Source organism: Tripterygium wilfordii, chromosome 22 (genome assembly GCF_013401445.1).
Source record: "Tripterygium wilfordii isolate XIE 37 chromosome 22, ASM1340144v1, whole genome shotgun sequence".
In the NCBI taxonomy this organism is placed as follows: domain Eukaryota; kingdom Viridiplantae; phylum Streptophyta; class Magnoliopsida; order Celastrales; family Celastraceae; genus Tripterygium; species Tripterygium wilfordii.
Genome location: NC_052253.1, coordinates 4,286,891 through 4,307,731, shown reverse-complemented (window position 1 = coordinate 4,307,731; position 20,841 = coordinate 4,286,891). Strand labels below are relative to the sequence as shown.

General features: G+C 38.4%; 3 protein-coding genes across 5 annotated transcripts; 2 read left to right on the top strand and 1 right to left on the bottom strand.

The window, feature by feature from the left end:
• The first annotated feature begins 1,535 nt into the window (after window positions 1–1,535).
• Window positions 1,536–13,164, top strand: LOC119990749 (mediator of RNA polymerase II transcription subunit 15a-like). Of its 3 annotated transcripts, none has more exons than XM_038836829.1 (13): window positions 1,536–1,693; window positions 2,115–2,237; window positions 4,004–4,115; window positions 4,635–4,743; window positions 5,291–6,132; window positions 6,292–6,646; window positions 7,563–7,633; window positions 8,259–8,333; window positions 8,613–9,926; window positions 10,026–10,364; window positions 11,631–11,831; window positions 11,922–12,010; window positions 12,662–12,869. In XM_038836829.1, exons 2-13 carry the CDS (start codon window positions 2,125–2,127, stop codon window positions 12,867–12,869), a joined length of 3,828 nt encoding a protein of 1,275 aa, XP_038692757.1. In that variant the 5' UTR covers window positions 1,536–1,693; window positions 2,115–2,124. The 3 variants fall into 3 exon arrangements, with proteins under 3 accessions (XP_038692757.1, XP_038692756.1, XP_038692753.1); XM_038836825.1 differs by adding an exon at window positions 1,922–1,987 and having other exon boundaries at window positions 1,574–1,693; window positions 5,291–6,646; XM_038836828.1 differs by having other exon boundaries at window positions 5,291–6,646; window positions 12,662–13,164.
• Window positions 13,165–13,988: 824 nt separating this feature from the next.
• Window positions 13,989–18,504, top strand: LOC119991706 (protein NUCLEAR FUSION DEFECTIVE 4-like). The gene is made up of 3 exons (XM_038838117.1): window positions 13,989–14,994; window positions 16,767–17,683; window positions 17,849–18,504. The coding sequence occupies exons 1-3, from the start codon at window positions 14,659–14,661 to the stop codon at window positions 18,312–18,314; spliced, it is 1,719 nt and encodes a 572-aa protein (XP_038694045.1). The 5' UTR covers window positions 13,989–14,658; the 3' UTR covers window positions 18,315–18,504.
• Window positions 18,505–18,835: 331 nt separating this feature from the next.
• On the bottom strand, window positions 18,836–19,830 carry LOC119991708. Its single transcript, XM_038838118.1, has one exon. It carries the CDS (start codon window positions 19,789–19,791, stop codon window positions 19,240–19,242), a length of 552 nt encoding a protein of 183 aa, XP_038694046.1. The 5' UTR covers window positions 19,792–19,830; the 3' UTR covers window positions 18,836–19,239.
• Window positions 19,831–20,841: the final 1,011 nt, after the last annotated feature.

Genomic DNA, 20,841 nt, shown 5'->3' with positions numbered 1-20,841 from the left:
AATTCATTGTACTTAGCGAACCAAAATGGGAAAATGCTTTCATTGCAACTTTAAACAATTAATACATGTTACCTTTTATGGATTAGCCACTAAGTAAAGCAATTTGTGCACCAAAAGTGTTGGGATTGGGGGAGATCCACTATTAGAAAATACAGGACACAACTTTGGCACACTAATTATTTTGAAAAGGCTCGGAAAAATCATATATATGTGGGATTTAGAATGACTAATCTAACGGTATATGTATCGTTCGAAACAAAATTCAAATCCAATATGAAAAAAGAATGAAAATTTTAAGTCGTGAAATATAAACTTAAAACATTCAATTTTCGAACACGATAAATTTAATTTTTGTTATAATTTTTTTTTTCCTGATACATTGATTGGGTCCAGTTGACATCAAAATGTCAAATTAATAGGAGGGTAAATAAAGAAAGTTTGGGGGATGCATTGCATTATCTTAACTAATGTTAAGAAATAAGAATCATAATGTTTTATGTTCCAACTACTCCAAATGCTGAGATTGATGCACATAATACATGTGAAAATCGTAGGCTCCGATGATCCATGTGAAATCGTGTGCATTCAGCTCAGCTTTTGAGATAGCTCGGACAAAAGAACATTGGGATCCCATAAGATGTCTGATCTTAGTTTTCTTAACAAAGCAGTAACCAAACACAAAAGCACATTCATGGCAACCAAGAACTACTCACCTCCTCCTTCTTCTTCATCTTCTAGCCACACCACATGCCTCTGCTCGCCCACCAGCCACCCAGGCTCGTTCCGGTGCAGCCTCCATCGCATGAAAGTTCCATTGAAACAAACAGCGCAAATTAATAGGTCATTGGATTTGTCATGTCTTGAGCAATGTCACTAAATGAAATAAAAATGATTACCAATAACAACATCGGATATAACTTCAACATAAATTATCATGTGGGGTCCACTAGTTCGAGCTCCATTGTTTTAATAAAAAAGCGGACATCCATAAGTTATAAATTTATGAACGGGAGAGCCTGACTATATATACATATATTAATGGGGTAAAAAGTACAAAGAAAGAAATACGCATCGAGGACCAAGACGACAAAACCCCATAATTCTTATATTTTATTAAGGTTTTAGGTTTACACGGATTACATCCATCACATCAAACTAGTGATATATGTGTCTTAAGACAAAATTAAATTAAATTAAATTATGTAGTTCATTAATGGCTATATGGTGCCATCATAAAATACTCTATTTAAGTGTAAATAATTTTTAAAAAAAAGTTGCTAAATTCTTCCTATTTTATGAGCAATAGATGGAAAAAAGAATATTTTATTAATTATCAAACCCTATATTTTCTTCCAATTTATTACAAGAAAATATAGCCACCAATATAAAGAAACTCTAGTTGGACCGACTTGGACATTTCTTGCAATTTATTACAAGAAAATATAGGCACCAATAAAAAAACTATAGTTGGACAGACTTGGACAATTATGTAAATTTCCACACATATGATATCAGACAGGTTGTTGTGTTGTGCTCTGCTCTCTTCCTCCATAAATAGTATTAAATTGCGGTGCGAATGTCGAATGATTTCCTCTGAAGAAAAGTCAATTTCTTCTTCCTCAATCGTGTCCAACCCCCCTGACCTCGTCCGATCTTCTTCAAAGCTTACCCTATCGCTCTGCAAATCCCACAGGTGCTTATCCTCCTCCTCCTCCTCCTCCTCATATCTACATACACATACGAAATGCAATACGCATATACTTGCATATACCGGAATATATATTTACACACACACACGTATTTGTTTATGCTTGAGTTATTCTTCTTCAATTTTCTCCGAAACCGGAAATTCCGAGGAATAGAATCTTTGATGTTTTTCCTTTTTCTCCTCTTTGGTTTGCATTGAAAATAAATGAATTAGGTTTCTGTTCTGATGAAAAACGAATCAATCCCTACATAAAGAAAGTTTCTTGAATCGGAATCTACGGTATTCTCAAACGGTTCGATGGAATTCATTTATTTTCGTCTTTGATAGGTTTGGGGAAAGTGTTTGTTTAGTTGTGTATAAGTTTAACTAGTGTTGGTGACTCTTCTTTACTTCGTTTTTTCCCCAGCTAGAATTTGATGGATACCAACAATTGGAGGCCTAATCCTCCTGGAGGGGAACCTGCGGTGGACACGGGTGATTGGAGAGCTCAGCTGCCGCATGAATCTAGACAAAGGATTGTCAACAAAATGTATGCTTTATCTTTCAATTTTCTTTTTCAACTTCTTTACTTTTTTCATCGACTTTTTATATCAATGTGATAGCAATATTTGCGGATTACATTTAAGGATTTTTCCCTTTTTCTTTGAACTAGGGGTTGTTACGAGTCTTGTATCTTACATCCAAGTCGAAAGAAAAAAAAAAAAGATGTCAAAGAAATTAGGTGTTGTAGGAATTAGGGTTTATACTAATAGGCAATACCATGATGGAGGTGACGTGGATTATTTACTGGATACTATCACAAGAATTTGATAACTGAAACCTAACAGGGCTAAGCCATCCGTCCGTAAAAAGATCTAAACAAGTTTCGGCATCGTTGGAAATGCTCCATTTCTCTCCTTCCAAATAAGCCAAGTAGTATCTAATGGAATAATCTTGAGGGTCTTCCTTTTAGTTTCTGCTGTTACCTATGACTCCAAGCTTTAAGTTCAGAGGCTATATCACTCCTCACAACCCACTCCAAGTCGATGACATTCCAAATGACAGTCCTAACTCTCTCAGTCCAATTTTAATGAAGTAATATGTGGCTAGTATATTCTTTGGTTTCTCTGCAGAGAGGACATCTATTAACATGGGTGAAGCCTCAAGTTTTTGGATTGTCTAGTGTTTGGATTTTACCCCAGATTGCCTCCCAGTTGAGGAAAGCCACTTTTGTAGGGACTTTGAAATTCTAATTGTTCTGGAGCAATGGAAATAGATGGCTGCACAAGTGATATATATTGTTGAGCAATTCCTAGTAGAGGGATATTGTCCAATAAGAAAGCTATCACCTTCCTGGTCTTGAGCATCTCGGTGATGAAATCCCAGATTGCAAAGTTGAGATATTGTCACTTACTGTTTTTAGCATCTCCTTCTTGGATTTTTTCTGATTCTTTTGTACATGCCCAAATCATCTTACTCTTAGCCGATTTTCTCACATATTATCTTCGATTGGTGCTACCCTTATCCTAGATCAAATACTGTTGTTCCTTGCCCTATCCCTCCTTGTGTCGCCACATATCCAATGCGACGTCATCATTTCTGCGACTCTTTTTTTGGGCATGTTGTCCCTTAGTGTCCCAACGTCTTGTGTGGGTCATACGCACTTTTAGAGAATGGAATTATGCTTTAATGTGCAACACATATTAATGCAGATCATACGTAAATGAGCAAGTTTTGTTTTCTTTGTTGGGTGGAAACGTTAGCATAGTCTGAGATATGCTTACTTACATAGATATACCTTTAACTTTCAATTTCTTGGACTAATGCTATGCTTGAAGCTTCAAAATGGAAGCTACAGGTAGGAATTTACCAGCTGAGTCCTGAACTCTAAAAAAAATTTTGTTCATGAAAATATGAGAAAATCGGAAAGAACCTTTACAATGCTGAAATCTTAGTGATAAGGTGCTTCGATATTCACATTCGTTCCAATTCAAAAAGGTTTTTAATGTGATTCTATGTCCATGCTTGTTCTTTTTCTTTTCATTCAAATAAATGTTTAATCGTTTATTATTTGTATTTTGATTGAAACTTTATTGAGTTTTATGTAGACATTATGATGCAGTACCAATGATTGAAATAAAAATGGTGTCCACAGTCCACACCACCATATGATTTCTCATTATTTGCACTTTTAGGATGCTTTTCCAGTTGATGGTTCTCACTAAAGCTACTTTTGTGCATACGGAATGGTTAATTGCAATTAAATGAAATCTCATTAAAGAAAAAGCTATTAGATGTAATCTCTTCCTTGTGTAGAATGGAAACATTAAAGAGGCATCTTCCTTTTTCTGGCCAAGAAGGATTACAAGAACTGAAGAAAATAGCCATAAGGTTTGAGGAGAAGATATATTCTGCTGCCGTAAGCCAGGTAAATTTACATTGCTGGGGTTTTACTCGTAAATTCAAACCAGTTCCATTTATAGATATATTTTGTTAGAAGTAAAAAGGAAATTTTATCAATGCACTGGGTACCGAGATGGTACTACTCTGAACAGAGTTAAACTATGTTAGGTCCTTGACCTTTATAGGCGAACAGAACTTGAAATTACAACTTTCAGAAATCCTTGGTCCTAGTTTTCAGCATTCACCAATATGTGCCCATACATATGTTTGAGTTCATAATCTAGAGTAGTGCATATATGTGGTTTTGTGGTCCGGCGACTCTCGTATTCCACTTCTTGAGGGTACTTCAGTAACATATTTAAAATGCTGAGAGGTTTGAGCTTGTTACATGGAAATGTGTGGGGAAAAAAGGGAGGGAACAAAATAGAAGAAGATTAGAGCCAGAGAGAATGCTGGCTCCAATTCGTTGAGCATGGCTGTTTTTATAGTTATTATATCCATTGCCATGAAGTCTAAAACTTTTCTTATTTATCTTAATTTTCAGCAAGATTACCTTCGAAAAATATCTTTGAAGATGCTTACAATGGAGAACAAGTCCCAGAATCCTTTGCAGTCCAACTCTCCGAGCAACAGCAACAAGCCCCCTGATCCAGGTAATAAATTGAAGGATGACAGTGCTTTTATGTTATGCAACTATAAAAAATGCACCTCACTCTTTCATACTCTCTTTGCTATCCACATTTGCTTTGACATGTTTGTCTACGGATGCCTCTACTGCTCTCCACCATTTTGTGCTTCATCACGTGTTTTTTGTTCTATCAAGTAAGACTTTAGACGTAATATATTGTCCAATTGCCATACAAAAAAAATACATACATACATATGTGTGTGTGTGTATATATATATATATGTAAATATATATATTGTCTAATCTTCATTTTGGCAATACGTTGGGGAGAATTTGGATAACCTGTGGAACTTGGACAATGTTCTAGTTGATTATGTCCCCCTTCATCTTCTTCCCTTTGGAGTGGCGGCATGAGTGCCTCTTGCATTGAAGTATACCCTTTCATATCTTTCCATTATAACCTGTTTATTGTGGCTATTCTATGCCTTCATAATTAATTTTACTTGGCTTCACAATTCATAAGCTTACATGTTTATGCTAATTTATGTCTAATTTGGTTTTATCTCGAGTAGGGTCTCATAATATGCAATCCCAACTTCACAATCAAGGGCAATCACTTCCTACGCAACTGCCATCAAGTCAGCAAGTACGCCAACAGTTATTATCCCAGAACATCCAGAATAACATTGCATCTGCTGGAGTTCAAGGTTCTGCCGGTTTGGCACTGCCCTCTGTGCCCAGTCTAAGCCAGGCTCCTATTCCCAACATTGTTAGCCAGAATGCTAACATGCAGAACATATCGAATGTTTCACAGAATTCAATGGGTAATTCAATGGGACAGGGGATGCCCTCCAATATGTTCGTTAATTCTCAAAGGCCAATGGCTGGAAGGCAACAGGTGGTTGGGCAACAGCAACAGCAACCACCTCAACAGCAGTCCCAGAACTCACAGCAGTATCTTTATCAGCAGCCGTTGCTTATGAAGCAGAAATTCCAGCAGGGAAATCTTCCACATCCACTCATGCAACCACATATCCAGCAACAGCAGAACATATTACAACCAACACAGTTGCAATCTTCTCAGCAATCTGGTATGCAAACATCATCCATGATGCAGCCTTCCTTGATGCAATCGGCTCCTCTCTCTAGTCTTCAACAGAATCAGCAGTCTTCTGTCCAACAACCAACTCAGTCTATGCTTCAGCAACATCAACAACCAGTCTTCAGGCCGCATCAACAGCCACAGCAGGTTCATCAACAGCAAGCACCGATGTCACAGCAGGCATTGTTGCAGTCACAGCAGCAGCAGCAAATTGGGCAACAATCAAATGCCTCAAACATGCAGCAGAATCAGTTAATTGGGTCACAAAACAATGCTGGGGACTTGCAGCAGCAGCAACAACAACAGCAGCAGAGGTTGCTGGGCCAGCAGAACAATCTTCAAAACCTGCAGCAGCAACAGCAGCAGCAGCAGCAGCAGCAGCAGCAGTTGATGGCTCAGCAGAACAACCTCTTAGGTATGCATCAGCAACAGCTGGGCTCACAAAGTAACATTTCTGGTCTATCACAACAACAACAGCAGCAGCAGCAATTGCTTGGAACTCATTCTGGTAACCCAAGCATGCAAACTAACCAGCACTCCGTCCACATGCTGCAGCCTTCGAAGGGACCTATGCAACAACAACAACAAAACTCATCCAATTTGTTACCAACCCAAGGGCAGCAGTCACAAAGCCAGCCATCTCACCAGCAATTGATGTCACAGATGCAACCACAACCTGTACAATTGCAACAACAGCCTAATCTGTTACCACGAGATATGCCGCAAAGGCTTCAAGCATCGGGCTCGTTGCTTCAAGCACAAAATGTAATTGATCAGCAAAAGCAATTTTATCAATCACAAAGGCCTCTTCCAGAGACGTCATCAAGTATGTTGTACTACTTATGCAGCTTCCTACTTTCTGTTCCTCTCCTTTTCTATTGAGTGCTTTCATGCTACAGCTAGATTCTTATAGATGTTTTTATTTGTACTAGCATCCCAAATATCTAACTCCTTGCAACTTCTTATTGTCTCATGATACAACTGGAAATGTTCTTCATTATCATATGTTAAGTCAATAATTTTCTTAGAGTTTGGTAGTTTATGCAAGTTGTTTTATTGGAAGATGCAGTGTCTTTAACTCCTAGAGGTAGGTGATGGATGTCTCACAAGTATAGGAATAGCAAAGAAAATGCATTCAATATCATTGAAGTGAGACTTTTAGGCTTCAGAAGGTGGCATTGAGGTTAAAATATAATCTCTTTGTGAAGACTCTACAACTGCTGGTGGCATCACTTTGAGTGGTAGCTATGTGTACCTGTTGTCTATTGCATTTTGACAGTTGTTGCTCCAAAGTGGGTGCTGGCTTATGTGATTACGAACATCTTGGGTTATGCCCACTTAGAACTCCTTCAATAAATTTATTTTGCTTTACGAATAAAGTGATTATTGACATCTTCACTTCTGGCAAAGTATCGTTACCTCTGCCACATATATTGGTTATGAGGAATTCTTCTGAAACCACTGATAGATATAGATTATCACATATTTTATCTTAACAGCTTTGATATTTTCTTTCAATTATTAATTAATTTTTCTGCTTGGGAAACTGTTCCTCCTTTTTTTATTCATTAACTCCAATTAAGTGAGCATTGAGATTCTTGTTTAAGATTTGATATTTTCATTTAGAGTTATCTCTGTTTTTATCTTTGGTAATTATGAGATTTGCACCCTAATAAGTTCTATGCAGTTCCCATTGTACACGAGTCTCTTACTTGTCGTGTAATTTTTTTTTGCATTATTAGCATCTCTAGATTCCACAGCCGAGACAGGACATGCTAATGGGGCTGATTGGCAAGAGGAAGTCTATCAAAAGGTAATTTGCTGTTTTCTCATTTTTCCATTGAATGAAAACTTCTTAGGGTATGGGACTTCGATAAAAATTCACGGTGGCATTTGCAGGATGGGAATGGGTTGGAATTTTGGCATGGGAATTATGAGAGTTAAATATGGAGTATCAACACTTGAGGAGAAAAAAGCAATTGAGAAAGAGTTATGAAGTTGAGAACAAAACTTGATGTCTTCATAGGTCGATAATTAAACTCAATGTGGTTTGTCATCACTCTTAGGTTGGGATTTGTAGAAGGTTTCATTTACATGGTTAATATTTTCTTCTTATGACATAGTATTTGAAGTGGTTGTTTGACATAGTTTCTCCAGTTTTGTACTTTGCCTACTTCAAATATTTGCATGATATACCAAACTACATAAGCTTCTGTAGAGAGAATGTTATAACCAGATGACATTGTATGTGATTAATTCAATATGCCTTTATTTTAATATAATCTAGTTATTACTAACCTGGCAGGTAAAACGACTCCTCAAGTAAAGTGCGTGGTTGAATATTTTCCATGATTAATTCTCCACAAGCATGTAGATGCAAGAAAGCTCAACCATTATAAACACCTTAGCTAATTGTATATCTCACTTTTACTTTGCAGATCAAATCCATGAAGGAGACCTACTTTCCTGAATTGAACGAAATGCACCAAAAAATTGCTGCTAAATTTCGGCAGGTTAGCTGTGGCTCACATCTATTCCTGCGAGTTCGTTGCCTGACATTGTCATGTTAGATGCCTAAAGGAATGAATGTGGTTCAAATCATTTGTCAGTGTAGATTAGGTGTCAATCAATTGTCCACCAAGCTTAATTAAGTCTCACTGTATCACCAAGAAAATAAGCAGGAAAGAGGGAAAAGAAAAGAAGTATCAAGTTATTGGGTTGAAATGTTTTTAGCTTTTGCTTGCATCGGTTCATGGATTGTTGTTCCTAAAATGTTATTCTTTGTTCATCAGAATGAATCTCTTCCACAACCACCAAAGCCAGAACAGCTTGAGAAGTTGAAAGTCTTCAAGGATATGTTATCGCGCATTATAACTTTCTTACTGGTTCCCAAACATGATATTCAACCCAATTTCAAGGAGAAGTTGGGTTCCTATGAGAAGCAGATTAGAAACTTTATAAACTCAAACAGGCCGAGGAAGCCTGATCCCTCCCAGCAGCTAGGAGGCCCAGCACAGCTTCTGCCAACTCAAATGCACTCCATGCAGCAGTCACAAACTCAAATTCAGTCTCATGAAAATCCAATAAACCCTCAGGCCCAGTCAATGAACTTACAGGGTTCTGCAGCCACAATGCATCAGAATAGTACGGCAAATTTGCAGCATAGTACTTTGTCTCAGCAAAACATGATGAATTCACTCCAGCCAGGCTCCAATTTGGACTCTGGACAAGGAAATGCATTGAACTCAACGCAGCAGGTTCCTGTGGGATCTCTGCAACAAAATCCTATCAGCGCTCCCCAACAGGCCAATATGAATGCCCTGTCAACTCAAAGTGGGGTGACCATGCTTCAGCAAAACATTAATCCCCTTCAGTCAAATTCTAATATACTACAACATCAGCATCTGAAACAACAGCAGGAGCAGAAAATTTTACAGACACAGCAGTTGAAACAACAATATCAACAGCGTCAGATGCAGCAGCAATTTTTGCAGCAACAGCAGTTGCATCAGCAAGCAAGGCAGCAGATGCCTGCACACCAGATGACCCAGCTTCATCAGATGAATGATGTTGGTGAGATGAAGACGAGACAGGGAATAGGCGCTAAGCCAGGGATGTTCCAGCAACATCTTTCTGCAAGCCAGCGCCCATCTTATCCTCATCAACAACTGAAACCAGGAGCTTCATTTCCTATATCTTCACCCCAACTGCTTCAGGCTGCATCTCCTCAAATGCCTCAACATTCTTCTCCACAGGTTGACCAGCAAAACCTGTTATCATCTCTCACCAAATCTGGAACTCCTTTGCAATCTGCAAACTCTCCTTTTGTTGTCCCATCTCCTTCAACTCCCCTAGCACGGTCTCCTATGCCAGGGGATGAGAAACCTATATCTGGTATTTCCTCAAATGCTGGGAATATGGGTCCCCAACAAATGACTGGTGCACAAGCTCCAGCCCAATCTCTGGCCATTGGGACCCCTGGGATATCAGCCTCACCATTGCTTGCAGAATTTACCAGTCCAGATGGGGCTCATGGTAATGCTTTGATTAATGTTCCTGGGAAATCAAGCGCCACAGAACAGCCCATTGAGCGTCTGATGAAAGCAGTTAGTGAAATTCCCCACCCACCCCTCCCCTTCTCTTGTTGTGGTTCTTAGGATTTATGGTTGTCAATATCATAATTGTGCTTAAATTAAAATTTTCAGGTGAAGTCTATGTCACCTCCAGCATTGAGTGCATCTGTGAGTGAGATTGGTTCTGTTGTCAGTATGATTGATAGGATTGCAGGATCAGCACCAGGTAATGGATCTAGAGCTGCAGTTGGTGAGGATTTGGTTGCCATGACAAAGTGTCGTCTGCAGGCAAGAAATTTCATCACACAAGATGGAATAAGTGGAACAAGGAAGATGCGGCGCTACACAAGTGCCATGCCATTAAATGTTGTATCATCAGCTGGATCTGACAGCTTTAAGCAATTAGCTGTTCTAGAGACATCTGACCTGGAGTCCACTGCATCATCAGGTGTCAAGAGGCCTAGAATAGAGGTATGACTCTTTGCTTGTGGTATACTCTTTTTGAAATTGTAGCAGATTGTTTAGTTTGCCACGCCAGCTTATGTTCTGTTATTATTCACCATTTTACCTGTTTACGTACTTTCTATTTAAAATTTTTGTCCCTGTTCTTAAAGTGACTATATCATGCATTTCTTTAATTTGGTTCCTTCTGCTTACACTTCATAAGAACGAAGACAATATGCTAATTATGAAGCACTCAGTATGGTAGAATTCCCGTTCGCACAATACTTTTATGTATTCTGTTAGTTTGACAAAAGCGGTATTCTTTGGAAATATTTAATATTTTGCAACCGACAATAGTAAAAAAGTAAACAATTCTCGCATACAGGACTCCCACAATGGGCAGGGTCAGGGACATTACGCATACCTTACCCCCACAGAATATTGTGGAGAAACCATTTTTCAAGAGTTGAATTTGTGACATTTAGGTTGCATCCCTGCAACTCTATCACTAGACCACATGTTTGCTTGTATAAGATAAACAATTCTCGTGCATAAGGCTCCCGCAGTGGGTGGAATTGGGGATAGATAGGATGTACGAAGATAAATCATATTATTCTAATATTATCCTCCAAGATGTCTTCTCATTGGAAATATGAAGATAGGGATAGAAAAGAAATGGAAGTAGTGGAGGGTAATGCTGTAATTTTGGACACACGCATCAAGATAGACGAAAGAACAATCATTTGATGAAAATTTTTGAATTTTGATGTTGCTCGATATGTCTAATGTAAAGTGTGTGTTTATTTCCAGTCCATCAAAGTCTTATGTGTCAAACAGGGAATGAACTCTGTTTGGTTCTATTCCTCATGAACATGGTGACCTTTAAGATGACAGAAGGAAATCCCCCCCACACCCTCCCAATATGTCTAGTTGCTCAAGAAAAAAAAACAAACAAACAGAGAGAGAAGAAAGTGCACAAGTTGGCCATTGTCCACTCTAGTTGTAAGAGCCTTCGTCAGATTACAAGACTTCGGAGCAGACAATGGATGCAAAATCCCTATTGACCATTTCCAAACTTCATCCTTGCATAGATCCTAATTGGCTTAGTGTTTTCACGTAACGGATGGAATATTCTTTAAGATCTTAGATAGAAAGGGGAAGTATTGGTTATGTTATTCCTTGTGAGCAAGTTGTCTGGTGGTGCGGCTCTGTTGTTTCCCAACATAGCTTTGCTTGCTTTTCCAAATTGATGAATTTATTCAGAGTTGGGAAATAATATGGTGCATGTTGTAGGCTAATCGTTCCCTTCTGGAGGAGATAAGGGAAATAAATCAGCGACTTATAGACACAGTGGTTGATATTAGTGACGAAGATGTTGATCCAACTGCGGTTGCTGCTGCTTCTGAAGGAGGTGAAGGAACCATTGTTAAGTGCTCTTTCAGTGCCGTGGCTCTGAGTCCAAACTTGAAATTACAATATGCTTCTGCACAAATGGTGAGCTTTCAAACAGACTAGTATGTTATGACCATTACCCATATGCACTATGCTTGCCTCTGTATTCATTTGTGTTTTATTGCCATGCAGTCACCAATTCAGCCCTTACGGTTACTGGTTCCCACGAATTATCCGAACTGCTCTCCAATACTCTTAGACAAGTTTCCAGTTGAAATCAGGTGAAGGAACATGACATTTTCTCTCTGTCTCTCTCCTCATCTCTAATTATTTATTTTAGGTTTCTGTTTCTCGTGATGTCCTTTTCTGTTTGGGACATACTAGAAGTTTTATAGTATGACTGGTACCTCTTTAATTTGCAATATGAGAAATTATTGGTATTGTTGCCCACACCCCCTCTTTCCAACCGTTTCTGTTACTGTCATGTGCAGAGCATTATGTTTCTGCACTGCTGCTGAATGAAGTCATTTATTTCTCATCATATGGAATTTAAGAAGGATAAACATTATTTACACCCCATTTTTTACGAGGATGGGACAATGCTAGAGACCCCTAAAACTCCTCCAAATCTATGTGGCAATAAAATAACCATTGATTAAAAACACAAATGTAAGGCCCGCTTCACATCCAACACTCCACATTAAATGGGGGTCTTTTGGGAGTCTCAAGCATTATCCGTTTTACTAAGTACACTCCACTCTAGTGTGTTTTTAAAGGGTTAATGAGGTGTACTTAATAAAAAGCGAGGTGCAAATAATGTTATCTTAAGAAGTATACTACTTGCATGGGAGCTGTTTACCTTTTACCTTGCATCTGAATATCCAAAATTCTTAATTTCTGACACAAGCTTTTGTCTTGTATTACTTTGACAGTAAGGAGTATGAAGATCTCTCAATGAAGACGAAGTCCAAGTTTAGCATTTTTCTCAGAAGCCTTTCACAACCTATGTCACTTGGGGATATAGCAAGGACCTGGGATGTCTGTGCCCGGGCAGTTATATCCGAGCATGCCCAGCAAAGCGGTGGTGGCAGCTTCAGCTCAACACATGGGACTTGGGAAAACTGCTTGAGCGCTGCATGATCATCCTCTCAGTCCTACTGGACAGGTGTCTCTACCATTGTTATCATGGCATTTGTAGAGACAGAGTGTTGTCATATATGTTGTAATGTACCTCCTTGTGTCTACTCTATGAGCTTGAAAAAATATGCAGCATTATACGTATCTATAACGGGCTCTAATCATGTCTGTCTGTAGCCATGCTGCTGCTGTTGTTTGTATCAAATTCCAGATTGGTTTTTGTAAATTATCTCAATCGTAACACTATCATGTCAGTTTTAAGCAGTTTCTTTGGGAATCAAGCGGATTTTGCATCTCACTCCCTTTTTAGCATCCTTTCGAGATGGTTACGGCTCCTGTTTGCTTGAGACTGCTGGATTGTTGTGTGAATTTCCTTGTTTGGGTAGCTTTGATTAGTCTTCTGGCAGGGGATAGGGGAATTGTTTCAAACATTAGTCAGGGGGCGATGCTTTTGGTAAATCCTGTTATGAAAAGCTTGCGAAATTGTTCACCATCATTCATTGATCCATCCATGTATAAAGAATCCAAGAATCTCAGTCTTAGAAGAAAAACGAACGGTGGAGCATGTTTGGTACCAGGGGAGCAATCCTTACTCCAAAACTTATAATCCTGGATGGAGGAAACATTTTAATTTTGGGTGGAGGAATGAGTGATCTTCAAACTACCAACCATTCCCCAATTCACCCCAACAAATACCAGCAACCTTCCTCAGAAAATCTATAAGAGATCATTAGAGGACGCTCTGAATTAATTCATGCAAGCTCAAATAAGAAAAAAAAATGCTAGGGCTGGAAAATGGCAGGAGAAAACTAAATGGGCAATTGAGAATATCAAGAATCACATGACCAAGTTAACTTGAGCATTGAGTGTGATCGAGAAGCAAGTTTGAAATTTAGATTACTAAGTTGTATAATGTCTCAATATTACCAAAAATTGTATTAATCCCTCTAGCGTCCATACCCCATCCAAATTCTAACATGGTATCCATATAAGAACCATTCATTATAATAAATAATAAATAAAAAAGTGTATCAAAAAATATTGATAAACAAGGTTTTTTTTTTTTTTTAAAGAAACACAAACCCAATTATATTCATTTATTCAATAAATTAGATAAAAAAATTTTAGGCTCAAAAGGCATTCGAGTCGCTATAAAAATATATTACATCCCACAATACGAGTACAACATCAAAAGAAAATGCAAACAACGAATGAATGATACGGTACTATGTCGGATTATCCGGACTCCAACCTACACCTGGATAAACTTGATTAGACGAAACAAACAAATATTAACGCAAAACAACTGGAGCAGATCTGATGATTTGAACAATCTTCCAAACTGATCTGGACCTAGATCCAGATCCATCAAATTCCTGCGTATACTGCTCAAAACGTGATAACGGATCTCCAACTCTATACGACGCTTAAACCAAGCAGAAATCAAGTGAAGAAACCCATATTATTAAAACAAAATTAAGAAAATCATTACAAAAAAATTGTTGGGAGAGAGGAGCAGGCGGTGAAATAGATCACTGACTCCTCTCCAAATTTGTGCGGATGGTTTTGAGAGAGAAGGTAGAGAAATTGGTTTTTAGAGAGGACAAAACAGAGACAAAAGATTTGTACTTTGTACCTAAGTTATTCATATTCCTCTTTTTGATGATGGGACCATAAAGCGACAAACGGATACACAAGGTTTGAGCCTGACTATTCATATTCCTCTTTCGGAGGAGTCGGCAAAACAGTACAGAAATTCATTCAGACCCTATTTTTCCAAATCAATCCAAGTATGCCCGATCAACCGCAAGTTCTGAAAGCAGGAAGCAGACCACCATGGGTGGGCTTAGCAGCGGCAGTGTGGGTTCAGATATCGGCAGGGAACGGCTACAACTTCCCACTTTACTCTTCTGCAATCAAATCCGTGTTGGGTTTCACCCAGCAACAGATCACTATTCTTGGAGTGGCAAATGATATTGGAGAGAGTGTGGGTATTCTTCCTGGTATTGCCTGTAATAAGTTTCCTATATGGAGCGTACTTCTTGTTGGCGTTGTTGCTTGTTTCTTGGGCTATGGTGTTCTGTGGTTAGCCATTACTGAGACTGTTCGGGGTTTGCCTTATTGGGTGGTAAGTGACCAGTCTTTGTTTCTTTGCAGTGTTTTTAATTGTCTAATTGAAATTGAATACCCAGGTCGTTGGTGAAAGAATTGCAAATTGTGAATACTCACTTGTGGATTTGATTGGGTTTAAATTGGAAATTGGAAGCTTGCTTTGTTTGGGAATTATTGCTTGCTGGGTTAATTACATAGTCACTGGAAAATTTGATTGTGAAATAATTAATTGACTGTTCATCTTCTCTATCGCTAGATTCTTTGCGTATGATTTTTTAGTTTGACTGCAGGCATTGGTTAGTTGAATTTCATGAACTAAATCAATCTTAAAATAGGGACTGTTAGAGGATGTTAAAAAAACTAGGGACTGTTACTGGTTGGAGTTATATGTAATTTTCCCAGCAGATTTACATGGACAACCTAGACCAAATAATTGATAATCGTCATCTCAAAAACTGACGGATAGTATAATCTTTATATTGTTGGTGCTTAGGTTAGTGGCTATCTGAAGAACCAAGCAACTACCACAGAGACTGATCAAGGTTATAAATCTTAAAGGAAATTATTATTTGCATTGATTTTACTGGCTTTGGAGCCATGGAAAAAAAAGAAAGTGTCTCACCTACCTATAATTTGTAACTACCCTGTGGCCACCATTGAATAATTCTCCGTTCCTCGGTGTAATGCAAGACTAGCAATTTCCTGTGATGACCACCACCATACCAATTTTGTTTGGTCTCCCTAATGCCTTTATCTTTGTGTGGATAGCATTTCAGCACATGAGGCTTAAAGTCTGGCCTCGAGCATCATGGATCAGAGCCTTTTTATTAGCAAACTACAAGGGTTTAGCTCTTAGACAAAGTAATTAGTTTTTTTCCAATCAATGGAAGCAGGATGCTGGGAGGTGAGGATCAACGACTACTAGATTGAATAAATAACACCATTCTCTTTATTATGCTTTAGTTATTTAGAAAGGTCAAACAAAGCTTGAACTAGTTTCATAAATGGTTTAGAAATCCTGTGATTACACTCATTTTACAGTGTCATGTCATAGTATATAAGTAAAGAAATATAGAGGGGAATGAAGAAATTTGGAAGAGCATTAAAAAGTACATTCATGGCTCTTATTACTATAAATATGATAACGTAGCATTGGAGACAATATATCGTGTTTAAGAGAGATGGAGCTAAGATGAAAAATAACAATAACCACATATATGATAAACAAATTGGAGTCGCCGGCTATTTGGTACTGATTATGATCAAAAGCAAGTAGCATTCACGTTCAAAAAGTATTACTTTAGTATTTCTCATCCTCTCATGAAATTCTAATTTATTTGACTTTTCTCCATCCACTCAAAACCTTTGCAATGAAGTCTAGTTTTGACACTTAAATCAAAGGTTCATTAAATGAACATAAGGAATAAACGTCTGACTGAGAAGGCAGAGAAAAGGGCCCTTGTAGGCCAGGAGACCATGGTGCTCCTTCACCCCTGCTTGTTTTTCCATTAACGTAAATTCATTGGAATGAATTATTGGCAATAATATGAAGACATGGTGAGAATCAAGTGCTTGCAGCCAGTGGAAGATATTTGTTTAAAGCTAAGCGGTAAGCACTAATTGGAAATGATACCACCCCCCCCCCCCCCTTGAGACACTTTGCTATTTGTTGTGTTTTCATCATTATTTTGAGCCATACTCAATTCTAGGCCTTGGCCTAGTATTTACAATTTTGTTCTAACTTGTATACATTTATAAACTAAAATCTCTTTGACATTGTCATGGCAGTTGTGGCTTGCGCTTGTTGTTGCCACTAATAGCAATGCATGGTTTGGGACAGCTGTTCTTGTAACCAATATGAGAAATTTCCCTTTCAGTAGGGGCACTGTTTCTGGTATTCTCAAAGGGTATGTTGGCCTCTCTGCAGCAGTATATACAGTCGTATACAATATGGTGCTCAAAGATTCTGCCTCAAAACTTGTGTTGTTTCTTGCTATTGGCATTCCCATTTTATGTTTAGCCTTGATGTATTTTATTCGACCTTGCACACCGGCTTCTGGAGAAACAGACTCTTCTGTGCATGTTCATTTTGTTTTCACCCAAACTGCAAGTGTTATCCTCGGCATCTATCTTGTAATAGTCACAATACTAAGTGACTTGGTTTCTCTAAGTGATGTTGTTTCCTACCTATTGGTTGCCATAATGGTTATCCTTCTTTTATCTCCTCTTGCAATTCCTATCAAAATGACTCTTTTCCCTGCAAATACGAAGAAAAACCAAAATTCACTAGTTGATTCTTCAGACCAACTGGTTGTTGATCAAGATGGAAATTTGGCCCAATCTGAACCTCTGTTGGCTCCATCGTCGTCAGAGACCCATCTTGGAAGTTTTAATGACGGTGATGATGAGTCAGATGTGGAAACACTTCTTGCTGTTGGGGAGGGGGCAGTGTCAGTGAAGAAGAAAAGAAGACCAAGAAGAGGGGAGGATTTCAAATTTCGCGAGGCCTTTATCAAAGCTGATTTTTGGCTTCTCTGGATTGTCAGCTTTCTTGGTGTTGGTCCTGGTGTCACTGTTCTCAATAATTTGGGTCAAATTGGCATTGCATTGGGTGTTGATGACACAACAATATTGTTGTGTATATTCAGTTTTTGCAATTTTGCTGGTCGGCTTGGCTCGGGTGTTGTTTCTGAACATTTTGTCAGGTAATCACTTCTTTGCTTCCATTCTGTGCATGTGTTTTTCTATAATCTGGGTTTAGGTCCCAACATCATCTGGATTCTGAGCCTCTTGCTTTTCTGGGTGGGTGTGGTTTTCTTACTTTTCTCGAAGGATATGACAATAAGCTGTGTGAATATTTATATTTGCAGGTCAAAAGCACTTCCTCGAACATTTTGGATAACATGCACGCTAATACTGATGGTCGTGGCATTTGTCTTGTTTGCATTAGCTCTCGATGGTACTCTCTACATTTCAACAGCTCTGCTCGGGTTCTGCTATGGTGTTCAGTATGCTGTAATGGTCCCAACCGTCTCTGAGATCTTCGGCTTGAGACATTTTGGAGTAATATACAACTTCATGGGGCTTGGCAATCCTATAGGTGCACTTCTATTTTCTGGTATACTCGCTGGTTATGTATACGATGCTGAAGCTGCAGCGCAGGGAAGCTCTACCTGCTTGGGTCCGAATTGCTTCAGGTTGACATTTCTGGTATTAGCTGGCATATGCGGATTAGGAACAATTTTAAGCATAATTTTGACTATTAGGATACGACCAGTTTACCAATTGCTTTATGCCGGAGGCTCGTTCCGTCTTCCTCAGACTTCAGGCCACTGATAAGTAGTAGGCTTCTTCTTCTTTTTTTCCTAGTTCCTTATCAGAGCTCCCATTAGCTTGAGAGCATGAGAACATGATCCATTGTAATGAGATTGTTTATGAGGAGATTAAGAACTGGATGATGAACAAAAGTTTGATTGGTTTTCCACTTGTTGAATTAGCCCTTGAGGGGAGATACAAGTCTTATGTACCTGTGCAGCCATTTGTGGTAAACTAATCAAATTGATCTGTTCTGCAAAATAGTTGCATGCTTAAGTGATAATGGTTAGCTGTGCTCAAGTGAAGTGACAATAAGAATGATTTACCAAGAAATAACAATCTTTGTATGCACGAGTTTAGGCATATATCGAATATTCAAAGGCTAAGCTTGTACGGTATCATTTTTAGTTATTTAAAAAAAGTTTCATATATGACTAATTAAAAAAAAGCCTCCTGTGAATAATATATCTTTTGAATTTTATTTTTTTTAAAATACGACTGAGAAATCGAATATTTGGCACGAATATACCTAACCCAATTGATTGTCAACCGAACCACCTCTCTCGTTGGTATAGCTTTGGAAACAAAGATTCTTACAATATTATGCTTACTTGCATAGCTAATACAAATCACTCTCCTAAATATGACAACACTAAATTAAAACACTAGGGCTTCCTTTCCTATCAAGAAAAGGATAACAAGGCACAAAAGCAGGGGAGACAAACTGATTGCTTGAACAGACGCTGCCAGACCCACCTACTAAAGACAAGGATTTAACAAAATATTTCTAATCACACAACCTAAATGACAAGAAAAAAGGAAAATTAGAAGAAAAAAGTTATGGTGGAAGAACCCCTAAAACCCATCTATCACCATGAACATTTGAAGGATCAGAAGAAACAAAACCAATAAATTAACTTAAGAAAAAAGAACAAGAGAGTGAATCTTATGTGGGTTTTAAATCTTGAAACATAGTATCCCACCTGATCTCTTCAAGACCAGTTGACCAGTACCCTTCATCATCATCACAGGCCTCCATCTGTTGATGATCATAAGGACTTGAAAAGCTATCAACCCTAATACCAGGGCTTCCATTTGTGAGCAAAAGCCTCTCTTGTTTAGCCAAAACCATCTTCTTTTTCCTCTTCAACATTGCTCCTCTCATTCTATTGCTATAGCTTGGCCTTGGAACCACAACAATAGCCGATGTTTCGCGGCAAATCAGTGTCGTAATATACCTCTCGAGACTCTTCTTTGTCTTCTTGATTGCAACAAGAATCTTTGATATGCTTCTTGGGCTTGTTCCTCTCTGTTTTCTTGCTAATTTGAGGATCTCTAGCCTGTGTTTGGCTACGGAGATTCCCATGCTTTGGAGGAATTCATGGTTGAAGTAAACAATATCTTCATGTTCAAGCTCATTGTGGGCAAAGGTAAGGCCATATTCATACACAAGTGAAGGGTCAAGCCCTGTTTTTGATAGCCAAGAAAACCAGTCCATGACTTTTGGAGTGATCAGTGAATGAATGTCTCTGCTTTGAGACAGATTTATGTGAATATAAAGCAGGGGAGGTGAAGTGCTCTGCTTTAGCAAAAGAGTCCTTCTACTTTACCCAAATGTTTATTTGGACCCCTTACTTTTTTCATTCTTACTCCAATTTAGCCCCAATTTCATCTTTTCAATTTGAATGAGTCTATTTTCTGACCATTATCATTCATTTAGGATCTAAAGTTTTGGGACTCAATCGAATTTATGAGCAAAGTATCACTGCCCATTCCTCAATCCTCATTAGTAGGAAATCACCCATTCTTTTTTTTTTTTTTAATTGAGAACGACACAATACAAATTTATCCTTTGAATATTCGATATGTACTTAAACTTGGATTGTCAGGCCTACGCGCACCTTAGTCTTTCCACATGACAGCAGGATAAGTTGGGCTAAAACCCAACGCGTGACCACAAGAGAAGGGTATCGCTCAAGTGGCCTTAGAAAAATTCGCCCCAAATGATTATTCTTTTCTTTTTTTCTTTCTCATCTTAAGCTTTTATTTTTTCTTTATGAATAAAACTTGGTAGCTAGAAACTTGAGATTGACTCAAGAAAAAGCAAGACAAATGTGTGGGAACCTTCATGGCCAGGGCACTATGTTCCCTCCCAAAGAGGGGGTTAAGAGTGACCAAACTATTTAGCTTTGTGAGCTAAAGAATTCTTCCGTCAATTCTTGTATTTCCATCAATCAAGGGTGTGAAAAAGAGTACTGAATAGTGGTAGGGACACACCCAATATTTGTTTGAGTGTATGCATATTTTATATGTGGACATCTTGTTGTTTGTGGATGAGATAAGTGGGGAAACAAATGATGTTCAAATGAACTGGTAAGATTTATGACAATGATCATATTTTACATGAAGGTTCAATAATCTCCGGAGGTATGAGCTCATGCATGGATTTTTCATAGCTTTGTTTGGCATGAGTTATTTGTGGATTAATACTCAGACACAGTGAGTTTGTCCAATACACATCCGAAGGATAATAAGTGCATGTCCCACT

Coding starts and splice junctions, on each gene's coding strand:
- LOC119991706 (XM_038838117.1), top strand. CDS start 14,659: ATGCCCGATCAACCGCAAGTTCTGAAAGCAGGAAGCAGACCACCATGG. Junction 14,995..16,766: donor GGGGTTTGCCTTATTGGGTG/GTAAGTGACCAG, acceptor TTGTCATGGCAG/TTGTGGCTTGCGCTTGTTGT. Junction 17,684..17,848: donor GTTTCTGAACATTTTGTCAG/GTAATCACTTCT, acceptor TTATATTTGCAG/GTCAAAAGCACTTCCTCGAA.
- LOC119991708 (XM_038838118.1), bottom strand. CDS start 19,791: ATGGACTGGTTTTCTTGGCTATCAAAAACAGGGCTTGACCCTTCACTT.
- LOC119990749 (XM_038836828.1), top strand. CDS start 2,125: ATGGATACCAACAATTGGAGGCCTAATCCTCCTGGAGGGGAACCTGCG. Junction 7,634..8,258: donor AAGAGGAAGTCTATCAAAAG/GTAATTTGCTGT, acceptor TTTACTTTGCAG/ATCAAATCCATGAAGGAGAC. Junction 11,832..11,921: donor AATATGCTTCTGCACAAATG/GTGAGCTTTCAA, acceptor ATTGCCATGCAG/TCACCAATTCAGCCCTTACG.